This window comes from Mytilus galloprovincialis, chromosome 12 (genome assembly GCF_965363235.1).
Source record: "Mytilus galloprovincialis chromosome 12, xbMytGall1.hap1.1, whole genome shotgun sequence".
Taxonomy (NCBI): Eukaryota; Metazoa; Mollusca; class Bivalvia; order Mytilida; family Mytilidae; genus Mytilus; species Mytilus galloprovincialis.
Window position 1 is genome coordinate 873871 of NC_134849.1, and position 17980 is coordinate 891850.

At 32.8% G+C, this 17980-nt stretch overlaps 1 protein-coding gene across 6 annotated transcripts in view; it reads right to left on the reverse strand.

The window, feature by feature from the left end:
- The window catches only part of LOC143054464 (uncharacterized), a 286121-nt gene that overhangs the window by 243932 nt on the left and 24209 nt on the right, over positions 1 to 17980 (reverse strand). For 4 of the 6 annotated variants that reach the window (XM_076227475.1, XM_076227476.1, XM_076227474.1 and 1 more), the window contains exon 2: positions 4461 to 4806. The exons of the other annotated variants lie outside the window; for them this stretch is intronic. In XM_076227475.1, the coding sequence (XP_076083590.1) occupies positions 4461 to 4710 (250 nt within the window). In that variant the 5' untranslated portion in view covers positions 4711 to 4806. The remainder of the gene's footprint in view (positions 1 to 4460; positions 4807 to 17980) is intronic. 6 annotated transcript variants of the gene reach the window in all.

Sequence of the window (17980 nt, forward strand, 5' to 3'; positions counted from 1 at the left end):
ACACGATGGGAAACACCATTTTTCAATCTTTCAAGAACCATAACTCCTGAACGGTAAAAGTTAAAATCGTCATTTTTGAACTTGACCTCCATTTTGTCATCAGTAACAGCATATTAAAATTTCGGAAGCTTTGGTAGAACAGTTCATGCATAAATGCACGGACACGACTGGAAACTCCATTTTTCAATCTTTCAAGAACCATAACTCCTGAACGGTAAAAGTTAAAATCGTCATTATTGAACTTGACCTCCATTCTGTCATCAGTAACAACATATTAAAATTTGGGAAGCTTTGGTAGAACAGTTCATGAGTAAATGCACGGACACGACTGAAAACTCCATTTTTCAATCTTTCAAGAACCATAACTCCTGAACGGTAAAAGTCAAAATCGCCATTATTGAACTTGACCTCTGTATAGTTGTCAGTAATAACATATTAAAATTTTAAAAGCTTTGGTTGAACAGTTCATGAGTTAATGCACGGACAACATTTGATTGCTGCCTTTCAAGAACCATAACTCCTGAACGGTAAAAGTCAAAATCGCCATTATTGAACTTGACCTTCGTATAGTTGTCAGTAATAACATATTAAAATTTTAAAAGCTTTGGTTGAACGGTTCATGAGTTAATGCAAGGACAACATTTGATTGCCGCCCGCCTGCCCGCCCGACCGCCCGCCGTACATCCCCAAGTCAATAACCGACATTTTTGTCACAAAAATCCGGTTAAAAATCAAAAAGCTTGATAGCCATAAATAGTATAAAACAAGAATGTGTCCCCAGTACACAGATGCCCCATCCACACTATCATTTTCTATGTTCAGTGGACCGTGAAAATGGGGTAACATCTCTAATTTGGCATTAAAATTAGAAAGATCATGTCATAGGGCACATGTGTACTAAGTTTCAAGTTGATTGGACTTCAACTTCATCAAAAACTACCTCGACCAAAAACGTTAATCTGAAGTGGGACAGACGGACGAAGGGACGAACGAACGGACAGACAGACGAACGAAAGGACGCACAGACCAGAAAACATAATGCCCATGCTCTGATGGAAAAACACAGCAATTGCTTTCATTAATAGTATTTTTCCTCAAAAAATAATTAAACTGCAATGTATTTGACTCAATCTTATTATAGTTTTTCAACAACAAGAAATAATTTTAATAAACTGTTGACATAGAGATATGTCTCGACTGTCGGCATAAAATTGAGAAAAAAGACAATCGGATGGGCAGCTACATTACTAATTAATACAAAGTCCCTAGACCAACTAGTGGGTAGGGCCTTGAAATGGTTGACAAACTGAGATGTACAGACAGCAATGTAACTTTGTCCCATTCATCTTAAAATTTCAGGGCAGATAGTTCTTGACCAGATAAACAATTTTATCTCGTGTCAGATTTGCTCTAAATGCTTTGGTTTTTGAGTAATAACCAAAAACTGCATTTAACCTCCATGTTCTATTTTTAGCCGTGGCGGCCATCTTGGTTGGTTGGCCGGGTCAAAAAACACAATTTTTTAACTAGATACATCAATGATAATTGTGGCCAAGTTTGGTTTTATTTGGCCCAGTAGTTTCAGAGGAGAAGATTTTTGTAAAAGTTAACGACGACGGACGACGACAGACGACGGACGCCAAGTGATGGGAAAAGCTCACTTGGCCTTTTAGGCCAGGTGAGCTAAAAAATAGGGTATGGACATTGGTATTAATTATTATAAAGCAACACAATAAAGTAGGAAAAGAGGTTCTGATTTGTCTTGGTCCAGAAATGTCTACTGCTTTGCCAAACTGTCTATTAATCATGTCTATGAAATATGTCTCCTACGGTGCCCAACTGTCTATTAAACTTGGAGCCGAATCATTTCCGAGCTGGTGACGAACTGTCTTGTAAAGTTACCTTATCTAAAAAGTGCATGGTTGAATGGGATCGGTAAGACTGGTTTCCGAGAAAAGTGTGCTTTTTACCTGTTAAAAGTACTTGACAAAGAACCAGTTTTAAATTATCGATTGCAAGTCTGAGGGGTCTTGAGAAATAAAAAGTTTCAATTAGTTTCAGTGTAAAAAGGAAAGATGTCAAACAAATCTTCTTTTCTTGTTTTTTTTTTAATAATTATATTTAGTTCATCAAAGTTGGATTAAAATTTATTTTCTGCAGAATGATTCTACTTGTCCCATTGGACAAGCTTGGTATAGCTTTTACTTGTCCGACCTTTTTTACCTCTAGTACCGGACAATCGGACAAGCGTTATTGTGGAGGCCTGTTGAGGAGAATAAAACCGCGGACTATAGAAGCCTTTATTCGGTAGGTGGCAGAGCCTTGAAATAGTCGTCAAACTGATATGTACTGATAGTAAAGCAACTTTTTATAGTAAAATCATTTATTTATCGCAATAGTTTTTATATAAAACTATTTTGAGCAAAAAACCTATTATTGAAAATTGCAAATTAATTAAAAGTCACTGAACTATGGCCAGGGGGCAGGGCCTCAAAATAGTCGTCAATCTGATATGTATTGATAGTAATGAAACTTCACATACATTATCATTGATCTATCACCAGTAGTTCCTACCAAACTAACTTAAGCAGAAAACTTAACATTCAATTTTCTCATTAATTCAAATCTCTGTTCCATGACAATTGTTGGTGTAAAATGGAATAAGGGGACGACCATTTGATATTCTGGGGGTGGGGGGTGGGGGGGGGGGGTGGCAGGAGGATTTTGAAAATAAATAACTCAGCCTTGATAATGCCAAAAATAAATGGTTTGTTCTGTGGCAGTTTGAAAATAAATTACCTGACTTGCAATGTATTGAAAATAAATAACTCAGCAGGTCTATAGCTTATTGGACCTTCAGCGGTTCCAAAACCCTTCAAAATTTTTTTTGCCTCTTTTTTTTACTTTTGATAGAGGCTAGCTAAAACCAAACTAAATTAACTTTAATACTATGTATGTATGCAATATGTGTATATTACTTGGGAATATAAATGATTCAGTTTGTTAAGAAAATTATAAAATACTTAATCTAATTATACCAATTGTCCTTTATAATATACTTATTACTATGTATTTGTGTTTCGTTTGTCCTTTCTCACTATGTATTATCTTAAAATGTTTGTATATATATTGTCTACTTGTACACAAGTATGTGTGTCTGAGGTTATGAATGAATTCTTGAATCTTAAAATTTCTGAAGGGGATAATGATCTACTAGTATTCTGATTAAACAGTCAGGGGACTTACTTTAACAAGTGATTTTCTAAATCACTGATTCAAGTAACATTATTTCCATAAAGGTTGGAAGTTAGAGTTGTCTTTCTTTAATAATCACCTATTTAAGTAGTACAAATTAATCACTAGAAGAAGTGATTTAATCTTATTATAGCTTTAAATATAGAATACTAATGATCCAGGGACTAATTATGTTTCTAAACTTATCAGAACCAACATCTGTGTTGTCTAGGATGACCAGGTCATTTCAGGTGATGACCTTGTACTGAATCTAGGATAATGACATAAAAATCACTTGTTTAAGTATCAGACCTCAATTTCCTTCCCAAAAATCACTTCTTTAAGTATCATTCTTTTAATAACCCCCACTAATTTCAACACCCCTGAACAGTGGAATTTTTATCGCGAACAGTAGAATTTTATTACATAATCTGAAAGATGAAACCTTGAACTTCACAAGAAAAATACTCCCGCAGCTGTGAAAAATCTTTTAAGAAAGATCAGTTCATTATGTAAAGCCATTATTATAGCATTTTTTCAACTAAAATAGAATTTTCAGGTAAATGATAGCATCAAAGGCATAAACCTTGCTACTACATGTAAAAGAAGCAAAAAGTTCATATTTTTTTAATTTTAGTAATTAAAAGATGTTATTTAACATGTTGAAAAAACTACAAAATCCCAATTTGTGACAAAACCTTGAATTTTCTACTCAAATAAGTGATTTAAAAATCACTTATTTCAGTAAGTCCCCTGACTGTTAAATGGTACACAATGACTTGACTATACATGTATTAATGGTTTTCCGTTTTTTAAATGGTTATTTGGATGGAGAGTTGTCTCATTTGGCACTAACACCACATCTTCCTATATCTAACTATTCATAATTAACAAATATTTAAAAAATTGTATGTTTTTAAATGTCATATATATAGTGGTAAAAAATGAATAATCAGTCCCTTGCTTTAATGAAAATGAAAAATCTTGCTTCAATAGTGCAGAAAATGAATAATCTGTCCTCTCAGTTACAAAAATAAATGACCGATCAAAAACAAATCCTCCTGCCCCCCCCCCCCAGAATATCAAATGGTCGTCCCCTAACAGTTTTAGAGGGGAAGATTTTAAAGATTTTTTTTGGATCTCCTCAGGGTGAAATTTGAAATTATTGTATTGACTCAAACTAAATCTGTTTGTATTCATAAAGAAAAAATAACATGAATAAATACCTGTCTTAGAACTAGATATTGACTGTAAATCTGTCGGACTATTTTGAGACGAATCTTTGTCTGCCTCATCTACTGATTGGACCACATCTTCACCATATTCTGTCATTCTTATCTGAGAACAGTCTACGGTGTCTGCCTCATCGTCTGACTGGACCACATCTTTACGAGACTCTGTCATTCTCAACAGAGAACTGTCTATGGTGTCTGCCTCATCTACTGACTGGACCACGTCTTCACCAGATTCTGTCATTCCCAACAGAGACCCCTCAATGTTGTCTCTCTCGTATACTGAATGGACAAACTGCACATATGGCTCTGTAAGTTTGGGTAAGGATATCCATGTTTTCTATATTCAAATAAAAATTCAAGATTACCATGATATCAGATAAATTAACTCAAAAGTTTACGACTTATATGATGACTTCATTGACTAAGTATATTTGATGAATACAAGAGGATGTGGGTATTTGTCTATGAGACAGCAACCCAATGACACAAATAATTAAAATATCTAGAGGGCAAGTGATTATAGCCATCTTGGTTCTCTAGCATGTCTAGACTAGGCGAGCTAAAAAAACAAGTGAACAGCCGACTTGGTCCTCTAGCATATCTAGGCCAAGTGAGCTAAAAAAAATCAAGTGAATAGCCCATTTGGTCCTCTAGCATGTCTAGGTCAGGTGAGCTAAACAATCAAGTGACTAGATCACTTGATCATCTAGCATGTCTAGGCCAAGTGAGCTAAAAAAAAATCAAGTGAATAGCCCATTTGGTCCTCTAGCATGTCTAGGTCAGGTGCGCTAAACAATCAAGTGACTAGATCACTTGATCATCTAGCATGTCTTAGCCAGGTGAGCTAAACAATTAAGTGAATAGCCTACTTGGTCCTCTAGCATGTCTAGGTCAGGTGAGCTAAACAATCAAGTGACTAGATCACTTGATCATCTAGCATGTCTTAGCCAGGTGAGCTAAACAATTAAGTGAATAGCCTACTTGGTCCTCTAGCATGTCTAGGTCAGGTGTGCTAATCAATCAAGTGAATAGTCCACTTGGTCCTCTAGCATGTCTAAGACAGGTGTGCTAAACAATCAAGTGAATAGCTCTCTTGGTCCTCTAGCATGTCTAGGCCAGGTGAGTTAATTATAAACAATCAAGTGCATAGTCCACTTGGTCCTCTAGCATGTCTAAGACAGGTGAGCTTAACAATCAAGTGAATGGCTCTCTTGGTCCTCTAGCATGTCAGTCAGGGGTACTACTTGTACAAATGTATTTTATTTATTTGAAGAAGTAAAAAAAAATATACACATAAGTAAATAAATTATGTTTGAATAATCTCCCCTTAATTTTCAAAAAAATTTACTTGTATAAGTACATTTTTCTTACAATCCCACAAAAATCCTCAAGTTTTGAGATGTAAAATCATGCCTTTAATGATTTTTTCCAGCTTTGCTCAAATTTTTTCTTTAAAGTTCAATGTTTCATCTCATTAATTCATCAAAGAAACTGATTGAGCAAAGATCTTGTATATTTGTGCAAGGCAATCAAAAATTGCTCCTTTGGGGCTTGTAAATGAGCAGTGTTATGAAGATAACAGACAAATGGGATTTTCATTGTCCATGAAATTACACTTAAATGATTAGTAAAGACATCTGTAAAGGGTACACAATTTAAAATTCTATTAGAGCAAAGAAATCTTAAGAATTCAAGAAAAGAAGAAAGGATGATTTTTTTACTTATACAAGTAAAAAATTCTGAATGCCCAAGGCCAGGATTTTTTAATTTGTTGGTTTACGGATCCGCCGACCCGATTTTTCCGATTTCCAGAATAAAAATAAAATTGACTTTTCATGCTTTTTTATTCCCGCCGACCCTAACAAATGCATTATCCCTGAAAAATAATTAAATAATTTTTTTTTTATGAAATGAAATGCATTAATCACTAACAAAATTGATAACACTTTCTGTTGTGAAAAAATAAAAATTCCAGTTTACGTTTCTAAAAATAGACAAATCAATTATAACTGACCTTGAAATGTCGTTTGCGCGAATAATATTGCGGAACGAAACTTGTTTTTAAAACCAATTACACAATAAGTTCGTTTCCCTTATTTGTCATCAGTCCGTAAGATCATCATCTCATAGAAATAGACTTGTCCAAATGTGGACAGGGTAAAGGCATCAAGTTGAAGTACTGAATATTAACAAATCATTTGGAATTTTCTTGTTTCATAGATAATAAAAAAATTATCGTCCATTGCATAAAAAACGGGAATGCGAGACAACAGATTAACCCGATAATCTCGTTTTCCAGTGGACGAGTCTATTAGGTTTTTAACACGTGTGTTGAAACTTATTTTCGTACGACGTTTTTACATTTTTTTCTTTATCAGTTTTCGTGCTTGAAGATCATTATTCACCAAGTTTTCTGGAATTGATAAAGAGCTACGCGAATTTATTTTTCTTGTTTCTGATATGACGATTAAATTTCGTCTTTGTCCGTACACCCCCCTTTTTTTACTGTAATTTATTAGACAATGTCATGCGATGTTTATAACATTTGAGCAATAATATTTTATCGAACTAAAATTTAAGAAATGATGATAAAATAGCATAACAAACATATTGTTAGAAAGGTGAAATATATATTGATTTTGCATATTTTTCTGTCTTCAAAGATGATTTTTTTTCTTTTTTTTTTCCCGACCGACCGACCCGACTTTTTCATGGGGAAAAGCCGTAAACCATCAAATTAAAAAACCGTGGCCTAAGGGACATTTATAACTAAGCCAATTTTTTTTTTACCTATACAAGTAAATAAAATTCACTTGTATAAGTATCCTACAAATTTACTTATATGTGTATATTTTTTTTTTACTTCTTCAAGTAAATAAAATACACTTGTACAAGTAGTACCCCTGACTGCATGTCTAGGCCAGGTGAGCTATACAATCAAGTGAATAGTCCATTGGTCCTCTGGCATGTCTAGGTCAGGTGAGCTATACAATCAAGTGAATAGCCCACGGTCCTCTGGCATGTCTAGGCCAGGTGAGATAAACAATCAAGTGAATAGGTCACTTTGTCCTCTAGCATGTCTAGGCCAGGTCAGCTAAAAACATAAGTGCAAAATGTGTAGTCAGAAGTTAGTTTTATCAAATAGTTCTGTAATTAGATCTATGAATATTGCTTTTATTGATTTGAATTTGTTGTAGTAAATTCATGAAATTACACAAGAACAGAGTCAACTAGACATTATTGAGAAGGGAGCCTTCTCTGAAGGCCCCGCTGTGAATAACATGTGGTAAAAAATTTGTATCTTTACCATACATTTTGCCATAGGACATGGGGTTGTCAACTGAAACCAAAGTTTTTGACCTTGACCGTTGACCTAGGACAACTGCATACCAAATATCATTGACCTACCACTAGTGGTTCCCCATAAACTGACCTAATCACAAACTAATACATGTAAACTAAGAATAGTTTCAAAGTCAATAGACCATGACTGAGGGGGTGGGACCAAATAATCTCCATGCAAATGAGATGTGCAAAGGCTAATACAACTGCAAACCAAATATCATTGACCTACCACTAGCATGACTAGTGGTTAACCATAAACTAAACCTAATCACAAACTAATACATTATTGACGCTCAGTCGACCCCGCCACCACTGCAGCCGATGCCTGACACACAGGGACTATACTTGGGAATTTCAAGCTGGGAGCCCAGACCAGATATTTCATAATTAGTTTCTATATGTTCAACTGAAATATACCTGAAAGTTTAGGGGCCCAGCTCAAAATCTAAGAGCCATGGGCAACTGACATGACTGGGCTCCCTTTAAGTTTTGTCCCTGAGTCACAGCGTACCTATGTCTTGCTTTTTGACTCCATCAAGGCAAGACAAAAAGGACTTTCTTTTGTTCGTTGAAACAATTTATAAATATCTTACAGAAATGAAGGCTTCAGAGCAAATGCAATGTGATTTCAGTATAATATAATAAATTTTTCAAAGGGGCATAAATTAAACTCGTTAAAATTATTTGATCAGCACTTATTTTCAAAGTGTCAAAGACATTGCTGATATAAACCTTTGATGTAAGTTTCATAAAATTATGGCAAGAATTAACTATGTTATTTTCCATATAATCAATATTTCCAAAGGGCATAAACTCTTTCAGAAATTATTGATCATCACTGATTTCCTAACTTGTCAAAGACATTGATGACAGTCAAAGGTACTACTTGTACTAGTTATTTTTATTTACTTGAAGAAGTAAATAATAATATATAGATATAAGAAGATGTGGTATGAGTGCAATTGAGACAACTCTCCATCCAAGTCACAATTTGTAAATTTTTAAGTAAACCATTTAATATAGGTCAAATAGATATAGGCAGATGTGGTATGAGTGCCAATGAGACAACTCTCCATCCAAATAACAATTTATAAAAGTAAACCATTATAGGTCAAGGTATGGCCTTCAATACGGAGCCTTGGCTCACACCGACCAGCAAGCTATAAAGGGCCCAAAAAATTAGTAATGTAAAACCATTCAAACGGGAAAACCAACGGTCTAATCTATAAAAAAACGAGAAACGAGAATCACATATGAACTACATAAACAAACAACAACTATGGTACATCAGATTCCTGACTTAGGACAGGTGCAAACATTTGCAGCGGGATTAAACGTTTTAATGGTACCAAACCTTCTTCCTTTTCTGAAACAATAGTACAACATCACAACATAGAAAAACACACTATAAAATATCAATTGGAAGGCTTAACTCAATCATAGAACGCAAATTAACACACAATGAACGAATAAATTTGATCTTTGATAATACCTGAATGCAAATTCATAGTTAATAAAATTTATAAGGGATAAATAATTAAGGTCAAAAGTAAATAAACAGGTTTAAACAAAATTAAAGTAAAATACCACTATGAAATTTTAAACAATTTATAGAAAATCATCACTTTTGAATCCTGTTATCTATGATGAGTTTATTATGTTTATTGAAAAAAGCTGTGCTGGACATCATATCCTACACAGGTAAATGAAAATAAGTTTATCATTACGTATACTTGATCGACTGTGTGTATAAATCTTTCATTTAGGAATACCAAGAAATTTCTTTAATATCAATAAAACTAATCTAACACTTGGTACATATGGGGTGAATATCAACAATAAAACTATACAATAAGAGCTAGATAAAACTTCCTGTACAGGTACAAGAACAGTATTTAAGGAGAAATGAAATAATTTTGATGTTCATAGTACAAAGAAGTGAAAATTAGTAGGAATTCCAAATAATCAAAGCTGGTATATAGACAAGATCCATATTAACATAAAATAACAAAAAGCATTACAAATAGTATCAACAGGTCAAATTAACAAGAAAGTACGAATTGAGAGTACTTGCAGTTACTGACAGCTAGTTAAAAGCCAAAACAATTAATAATATAAAAAAATCATGCATCAGAGACTAAAATCAACTAAAACACATCCCAGGGATTTAGTATTTTAACGTCATGAACAGCCAAAGAAGACATGATTTGTGCAATGCCAAAAATAAATGTATCGACAGGTAGTAGGATATTTAGGAGTGACTTCTTTATAGATAAAAATGAACGTGTGTGTGTCTCTATACATCCCGTTTGAAAAGAAAATACCATTTAGTTATGTTTTAATTTGCTAATGACAAAGTACGGTCTTCAACACAGAGCCTTGGCTCACACCAAACAGCAAGCTATAAAGGGCCCCCAAAATGACTAGTAACTGTAAAACCCATTTCTACAGGTAGTCATACTTATATAAGTAAATTTGTTATATTCATATTTTCTTATAACATGTATAAGGTTTGAATAATCTCCCCTTCATTGCCCTTCATTTTCTCAACAAAACATATTTTTTTTACTCTCCCTAAAATTCTGAAGTTTTGGGGATGTAAAAACATACCTTATATCAGTGTATACAATTTTTCTCTGGTTAGCTCATAATTTTTTATTACAATTCAACATTTCATCTCATAAATTCAACAAAGAAACTAATTGCGCAATGATCTTAAGTAATTGCGCAAGGCCTTCAACATACAGAGAAATGTCATTTTCATTGACCATGAAATTACACTTAAGGTAGATCATAAGTATATATTTTTTGAGACAGAATTTTCTTATAATTTGTCAAAATGAAGATTTTACTATGCTTTTTTCAAAAATTTAATTAAAAGTATTGGTCACCGTGCTATTTTTCAAGCTATGAGTCGTTGAAAATGGCCAAAATTTGGTTAGTTTGTTCATGAAAAAACACATTAGTGTGCATAAAAAAAAATCTATGAGATAGAATTTTGAAATAAATTGTGAGAAGATAGGTTTCATAATATGTTTTTAGAAAATAATCAAAGCGCGAAAGCGCTGTAAAGGCAGTTAATTGCAGGTTGTGTGTATTTCTAGTCCAGTTATATCATTATCTTCCATAGAACAGAGGTGGTTTGTAGTATTTAAGATTTAGAGTTCTCTTGTACCTAGTTCACCTATATCTATAGTCTACTGTTTACAGTATATTTTCTGTACCTCGCCATGAAATGCATTTTTAAGACATAAGAACTTTTCCTTTTAAATGTAAATAAAACTATTTTTAATTATTGATTATATACACATATTCAATTACTCCTATCCTATGAAAAATAATTCACAAAGATTGACTAGTCTCCGTTCTGTGTGTATTGCTAGAACATCAAGTAACATAATGGTTAATGTACATAGTAACATGTCAACTCTTTTGAAGACAGAACTTTTTTAAAATTCTCCCTCCAAGCAAAATTATTTTTCAGTATAAACATGATAAAGTTATCTACCTGTATTAATGACCTAGAGACTCTCAAGAGCCTGTGTCGCTCACCTTGGACGGTCTATGTGCATATTAAACAACGGACACATATAAAATGGTGCTACAATTATCTCTATCTATAATAAACATGGCCCAGTATTTACAGTTGAAAATATTTTTTAAAAATTAACAAAAAATACAAAAATTTATGAAAATTGTTAAAAATTGACTATAAAGGGCAATAACTCTTTAAGGGGTCAACTTAAAATTTTGGTCATATTGACTTATTTGTAGATCTTTGCAGAACATTATTGCTGTTTACAGTTTATCTCTATCTATAATAATATTTAAGATAATAACCAAACTCTGCAAAATTTCCTTCAAATTACTAATTTGGGGGCAGCAATCCATCAACGGGTTGTCAGATTTGTCTGAAAATTCCTGGGCAGATAGATCTTCACTGAGAGACAATTTCACCCTATGTCAGATTTGCTCTAAATGCTTTGGTTTCAGAGTTATAAGCCAAAATCTACATTTTACCTGTATGTTCTATTTTTGGCCATAGTGGCCATCTCGGTTGGTTGACCGGGTCTAACCACACATTTTTTTAATTAGATACCGCAATGATGATTTTGGCTAAGTTTGGTTAAATTTGGCACAGTAGTTTCAGAGAAGATTTTTTGTAAAAGTTTATAGACGACGAAACCAAGTGATGAGTCAGGTCAGGTGAGCTAAAAAGGAGTTTTTAATCAAGGTAACAATGACATCTGGTGGCCATAAAAGCTGTCTCATTAGCATTTTAACCACTTCCCATATTTGCTTTTAACACAATAGAAGAAAATTATTCAATGCAAAAACAAAACTTACTTGTAAATATGAAATTCTCTTTACAGTATGAGTTTTTCTCATTGTTGGAGATTGTACAGTAGTACAGTCCTGTAACTGCTTATACCCATTTCTTATCCCCTTTAGTTTGATAAACTCACAGAATATCATATATTTACATTGTGCCACATCTCCTTATTTTTATATGTATTACAATAACTGAATAACATGAACAATTGTAATTCAAATCTATATATCAAAGCAAAATGAATTTCACTACTTCCATTCATGCATCCTTTGGAAAAATATAAGTTCTAAAATGACACAATATATGTTTATTTATATAAAAATAATATTTAGTTTTCGACTCTTAACAGGTATAAACAAGAATGTGTCCCCAGTACACGAATGCCCCACTCGCACTATCATTTTCCATGTTCAGTGGACCGTGACATTGGGGTAAAAACTCTAATTTGGCATTAAAATTAAAAAGATCATATCATAGGGAACATGTGTACCAAGTTTGAAGTCGATTGGACTTCAACTTCATCAAAAACTACCTTGACCAAAAACTTTAAGCTGAAGAGGGACAGACGGACGGACGAACGGACGAACGGACGAACGGACGAACGGACGAACAGACGAACGGACGCACAGACCAGAAAACATAATGCCCCCCTACTATCGTAGGTGGGGCATAAAAATGCACAGCTGTGTCATGATTTGTGAAATCTGTGCTGAAAACATAGGCATTTATGGTGTTTGAGTAATTCCATCTGTGAAGCTCAACATTAGCTGGTCAGTTGGTGGTGGACAGTTATAAATCTCTCCTGCAGGATGAATGTACATCTGTTTTCACAAATCAAAACTTTCCTCTAGATTTCTCCTACAATATCCGTCCTGATTTTTAATTTTGTAAACCATTCAGTCTCTTGCTTACAAATGGTGCATGAAAATAGGATGGGAATGCATGGCAGTAGACAAGTCTCTATAAAGTGGGTAATGTGTGCCCTGAAAAAAGTTTTATAACATTAGCTTTTTTGAAACTTGTGAAAGACTTGTGCAACACACATACCTAAATAACTATAACATAGGTGGAGAGCATCATTCATGTCAATGTTTTGTTCCTGTTTACATTGTCATTGATATTTTTCAAGAAAACCCGAGGCATAGCTCATGAATTCTTGTCATTACAACCGAAATTTACATAATTACTGCTAAAATAATTATCAGTATAATATATCTCCTGTAGAAAAACCATACAATTGTAGTATTAACCAAAAAATGTCAAACAGATGATATTGAATTGTAATCCCAAAAGTCATGACGTCTTGAATTCACCCCCCTTTTTATTCTAAAACGATAATTGCGGTTGCAAACAGACTTTGGTTTACTTGCATGGCGATTATATAAATAACAGTATATATTTCTTAAAGAAAATAAAGTTTTACCATGAATAGTTTCCTGAACGTAGTCGTTTTCAGTAAAATGTGCCTTGCAAACAACAGCTGATTGATATGGGTTCTACGATTGCATCGCACATGACAATCTACGTTTGAGCCATGGCGTTGATCCAACTTTTCCTTCTTATTAAGTCATTTAGAAATGCAAGTCCTCCTCTTAAATGACACTCAGGTACACACCAACAAGGACTAGGCATCGTTAATTGTGTGATTGTTTTGCAGTGCAAAAACGGAAGTTAAGGACGGAACTGACTGGTCACACTAATAAGAGACAAGAAGAATTTTAGAGACAAACAGCGACAAGAAGTTTAATTTAGTGACGAAGCGATAATAACTAACAAGGGACACGCGAATCGTAATTCTCTCACGAGGCTATTCTCATTTGATGTGATAGGGTGAAGCTACACCTATCAAATATGTCCCTATGAAAAAGAAGAATTTCACTGTTAGAAAAGAAATGATATTGCATGGTTTTGATTCAATAAATTCTTTAAAAGGAAATTGAAATTTTTTTGTTTTGATGGCCAGTTTTTAGAGTGTGCATAAAATATATATATTTTTTTATATCTAATAAAAACTAATCCCTTTCTTCTTAATAAAAACATATTTTTATCTATCAATGTACAGTAATATAAAAAATGTTTTATATCCGCCCCTATAATAAAAAATAATGCATGTTTTTTTTTTAATATCTATGGGGAATAAGTTGTTGCAATGACATTTTTTTTATTTATGTATAGTCGCTATATAGTCTTCTTGACGCTTCTTCTCGCTAAATTAATTATATTGTCGCTTCTTATCGCTATTTTAATTTTATTGTCGCTTCTTATCACTTTTTGACGCTTCTTGTCTTTAATTAGTGGAACCCTATTCAGGAACGATAATTTCATATTTTACATAACTGAGACCGAAATAACTATAACGTCATACGGCTTCACGTACAGAAATACTTTAAATTGTATATTATGCAATATAATTCACGGTCAGTCGACTTTTAATTATAATATCATGTTATATCAACGAGTGAAATGATTTTAAAATATCTTTAGATCGCAAATAGTACTCGAAATTGAACGGACCTCTTTCCACACGGAATTCGAATAATGATAGTTTGTAATCAGATTGACTGCTTATAATGCAAAAGACACATTAATAAACAGATTTTTAAAACGAACAATACACACTGATCGTTTCTTTATTTCCCAATGTAAATGAAAGGAACAAAAACCAATACATACCACAAAAAGTAGAGGAGAAATTTAAACATTACCGGATCTATTTCTTGCAAAATGACCCCCAGCAAAGATTTGCGTAAGGAAAGATGAACCTCATGACTTGAAAGTCAGGCCTTAAAGCACTGCCTTTAAAAAGCAAACATGGTGTCACCGAACTTGTTTTCTTGCTACAAGTAAAAATAAAAAAATTCCCTATTAGCCCAGTATAAATTTTATACTAAAAGAGTTATATCCCCTTAAATGACTCATTTGATATAAAATTATTTTAGAACCCCCAAAAATGATATTGTGAAAATATTTTGTTTAATACAATTAATTAACAAGTTTTCTTCATAGAGGAAAACAGTCTAACTATTGAATTGCAAATCTTTCTCCAAATTTGCAGATTTAGGCAAATAACTAGACCGATTTTGTACTGTAATTCTACAATCCAAGATGGCGGTATACCATCAATCTACCTTAAATGATAAGTAAAGACATCTGCAAAAGACAGACAATTAAAAATTTCATTAGAGCAAAAAAGTCCTAAGAAAAACAAAACAAGAATTAAGATAGTATGACTTTTTTACTTGTATAAGTAAAAGAATCTGAATGTCTAAGGGACATAACTAAGCCATTAAAATAATTACCTATACAAGTAAATAAAATACTACAAGTATCTTACAAAATTTACTTATATAAGTATATTAATATTTACTTCAACTAAATAAAAATATCTTGTACAAGTGGTACCCCTGACAGGATGACATACACCAATAATATAAATTTTAGAAACATTTGGCAAGAATTGTACTTATATAAAGAGCCCTTATATGGAGATTTTTTATATATATAACAAGCATTCTGAGAGTATTGCATGACAATACATAGTCCCCTACTGGCTAAAAACTCATTATACTGGAAAAAAAATGCTAACTTGTTCTATAACTTGTCATGGTGTAAACAAAAAGAAAATATCAAGTCAATATCTTCAAGCATGACTAAAAACAGTGTGGAAAACTGATTATATGAGTGAATTTGGAAAACACTCTAACATTAGATATGATTAATAGTTCTCTAAAATTAGATATGGATATATATCTTTATTTCTCAACAAACCAAATTACAATGGTATAGAGATACACACAATAATTACATAGTGTACATGTACAGACATACAAAAATTATACCAAAGCAAGAGGGAGGTACATATCATATATTACGGTATACATATTAAACTAAATGATATCAAGACAAGTACGTGAATTACCCAGGAGAGCCTAAATGAATATTTACAAGTCTTATAAATTTGCACAAGTTATTAAGATCAGAAAGATTTTTACTATTCATCATTTCATTAAATTTCAATGCATTTGGTTGATTTCTATATTTTTTTCTCAAAAACTGTTTACGATCATCATTGAATAGACGTATTTACACTTGTATGCAAATTTGTCCGCCATTACATAAAATCACACAGGTTTCCGTAAACTTTGACATAACAATTCAAAACATTTGATGTCACTATAAAGAAGTGATTGTTGCTCGACGTCAGAAGGTTATTCGGAGGCGATCTAAGGTCATTTGGAGACAAAATTCAGCTTAATACCAAAAGTGTAAATTTATACGTTTAGGCCACGGTTTTTTAATTTGTTGGTTTACGGATTTTCCCCATGAAAAAGTCGGGTCGGTCGGTCGGGAAAAAAAAGAAAAAAAAATATCTTTCAAGACAGAAAAAAAAATGCAAAATAAATATACATTTCACCATTCTAACAAAATGTTTTTTATGCTATTTTGTCATCATTTCAAATTTTAGTTCGATGAAATATTCTTGCTCAGCTGTCATAAATATCGCATGACATTGTCTAATGATTTGCCGTAAAAAAGGGGGGTGTTCACAGACAAAGACGAAATTAAATCGTCTTTTCACAAACAAGAAAAACAAATTCGCGTAGCTCTTAATCAATTCCAGAAAACTTGGTGAGTAATGATCTTCAAAAACGAAAACTGATAAAGAAAAAAATGTAAAAAACGTCGTACGAAAATAAGTTTCAACACACGTGTCAAAAACGTAATAGACTCGTCCATGGAAAAAACGAGAATATCTGGTTTATAATCTAGTGTCATGCATTCCCGTTTTTTATCCAAATGGACGATATTTTTTTTTTTATTATCCATGAAACAAGAAAATTCTAAATGACTTGTTGATATTCAGAATTTTACTTCCAAGGTGCTTTCCACCTGTCCACATTTGGACAAGTCTATTTCTATGAGATTATGCATCTTACAGACTGATGACAAATAAGGGAAACGAACTTATTGTGTAATGGGTTTTAAACACAGATTTCGTTCCGCAAAATTATTTGCGTAAACGACATTTCAAGGTCAGTTATAATTGATTTGTCTATTGTTAGAAACGTAAACTGGAAGTTTTATTTTTTCACAACAGAGAGTGTTATCAATTTTGTTAGTGATTCATGCATTTCATTTCATAAAAAAAGAATCATTTAATTATTTTTCAGGTATAATGTATTTGTTTGGGTCGGCGGGAATAAAAAAGCATGAAAAGTCAATTTTATTTTTATTCTAGGAATCGGCAAAATCGGGTCGGCGGATCCGTAAACCAACAAATTAAAAAATCCTGGCCTTATACAGAACACATAAAAATATAATGAAATTCATCTCCGATGTCGCCAGAATTACAAAGTAAGCATTTTCTATTTTCTCTTGCAACATTTTCCCATCTACCAGTCTCAATAGGAAATCTATGATTTCCTGTTCTCAATCTACATAATGTAATAATATTTCTATCATCTAAATTTTTTAAATAATATTCAAATTCACAGTTTTCTTTATACATACTGTAGTTTATAGCTTTTGGTGATTCTTGCACGTTAGTGTGCCATTTCTGTTTAAATTGATCAACAAGATTTTGTTTAACAATAGTACATGTAGTATATAGCCATGTATCATTTACAAAATATTGGGTATCCCACACAAATGATAAACCAGATTCATCAAGAATGGATTTAACATGTTTCAACCAAGTAATATAATTTTTATATTTATACAATGAGTACTTGTATAGTATTGCAGGAAGTTTTTCTTGTTTTCCAGACAATAATTTAGTCCAGTAGTTAATCATACGGAGTTTTATATCAATTTCCAAAGGATACAAAATGTA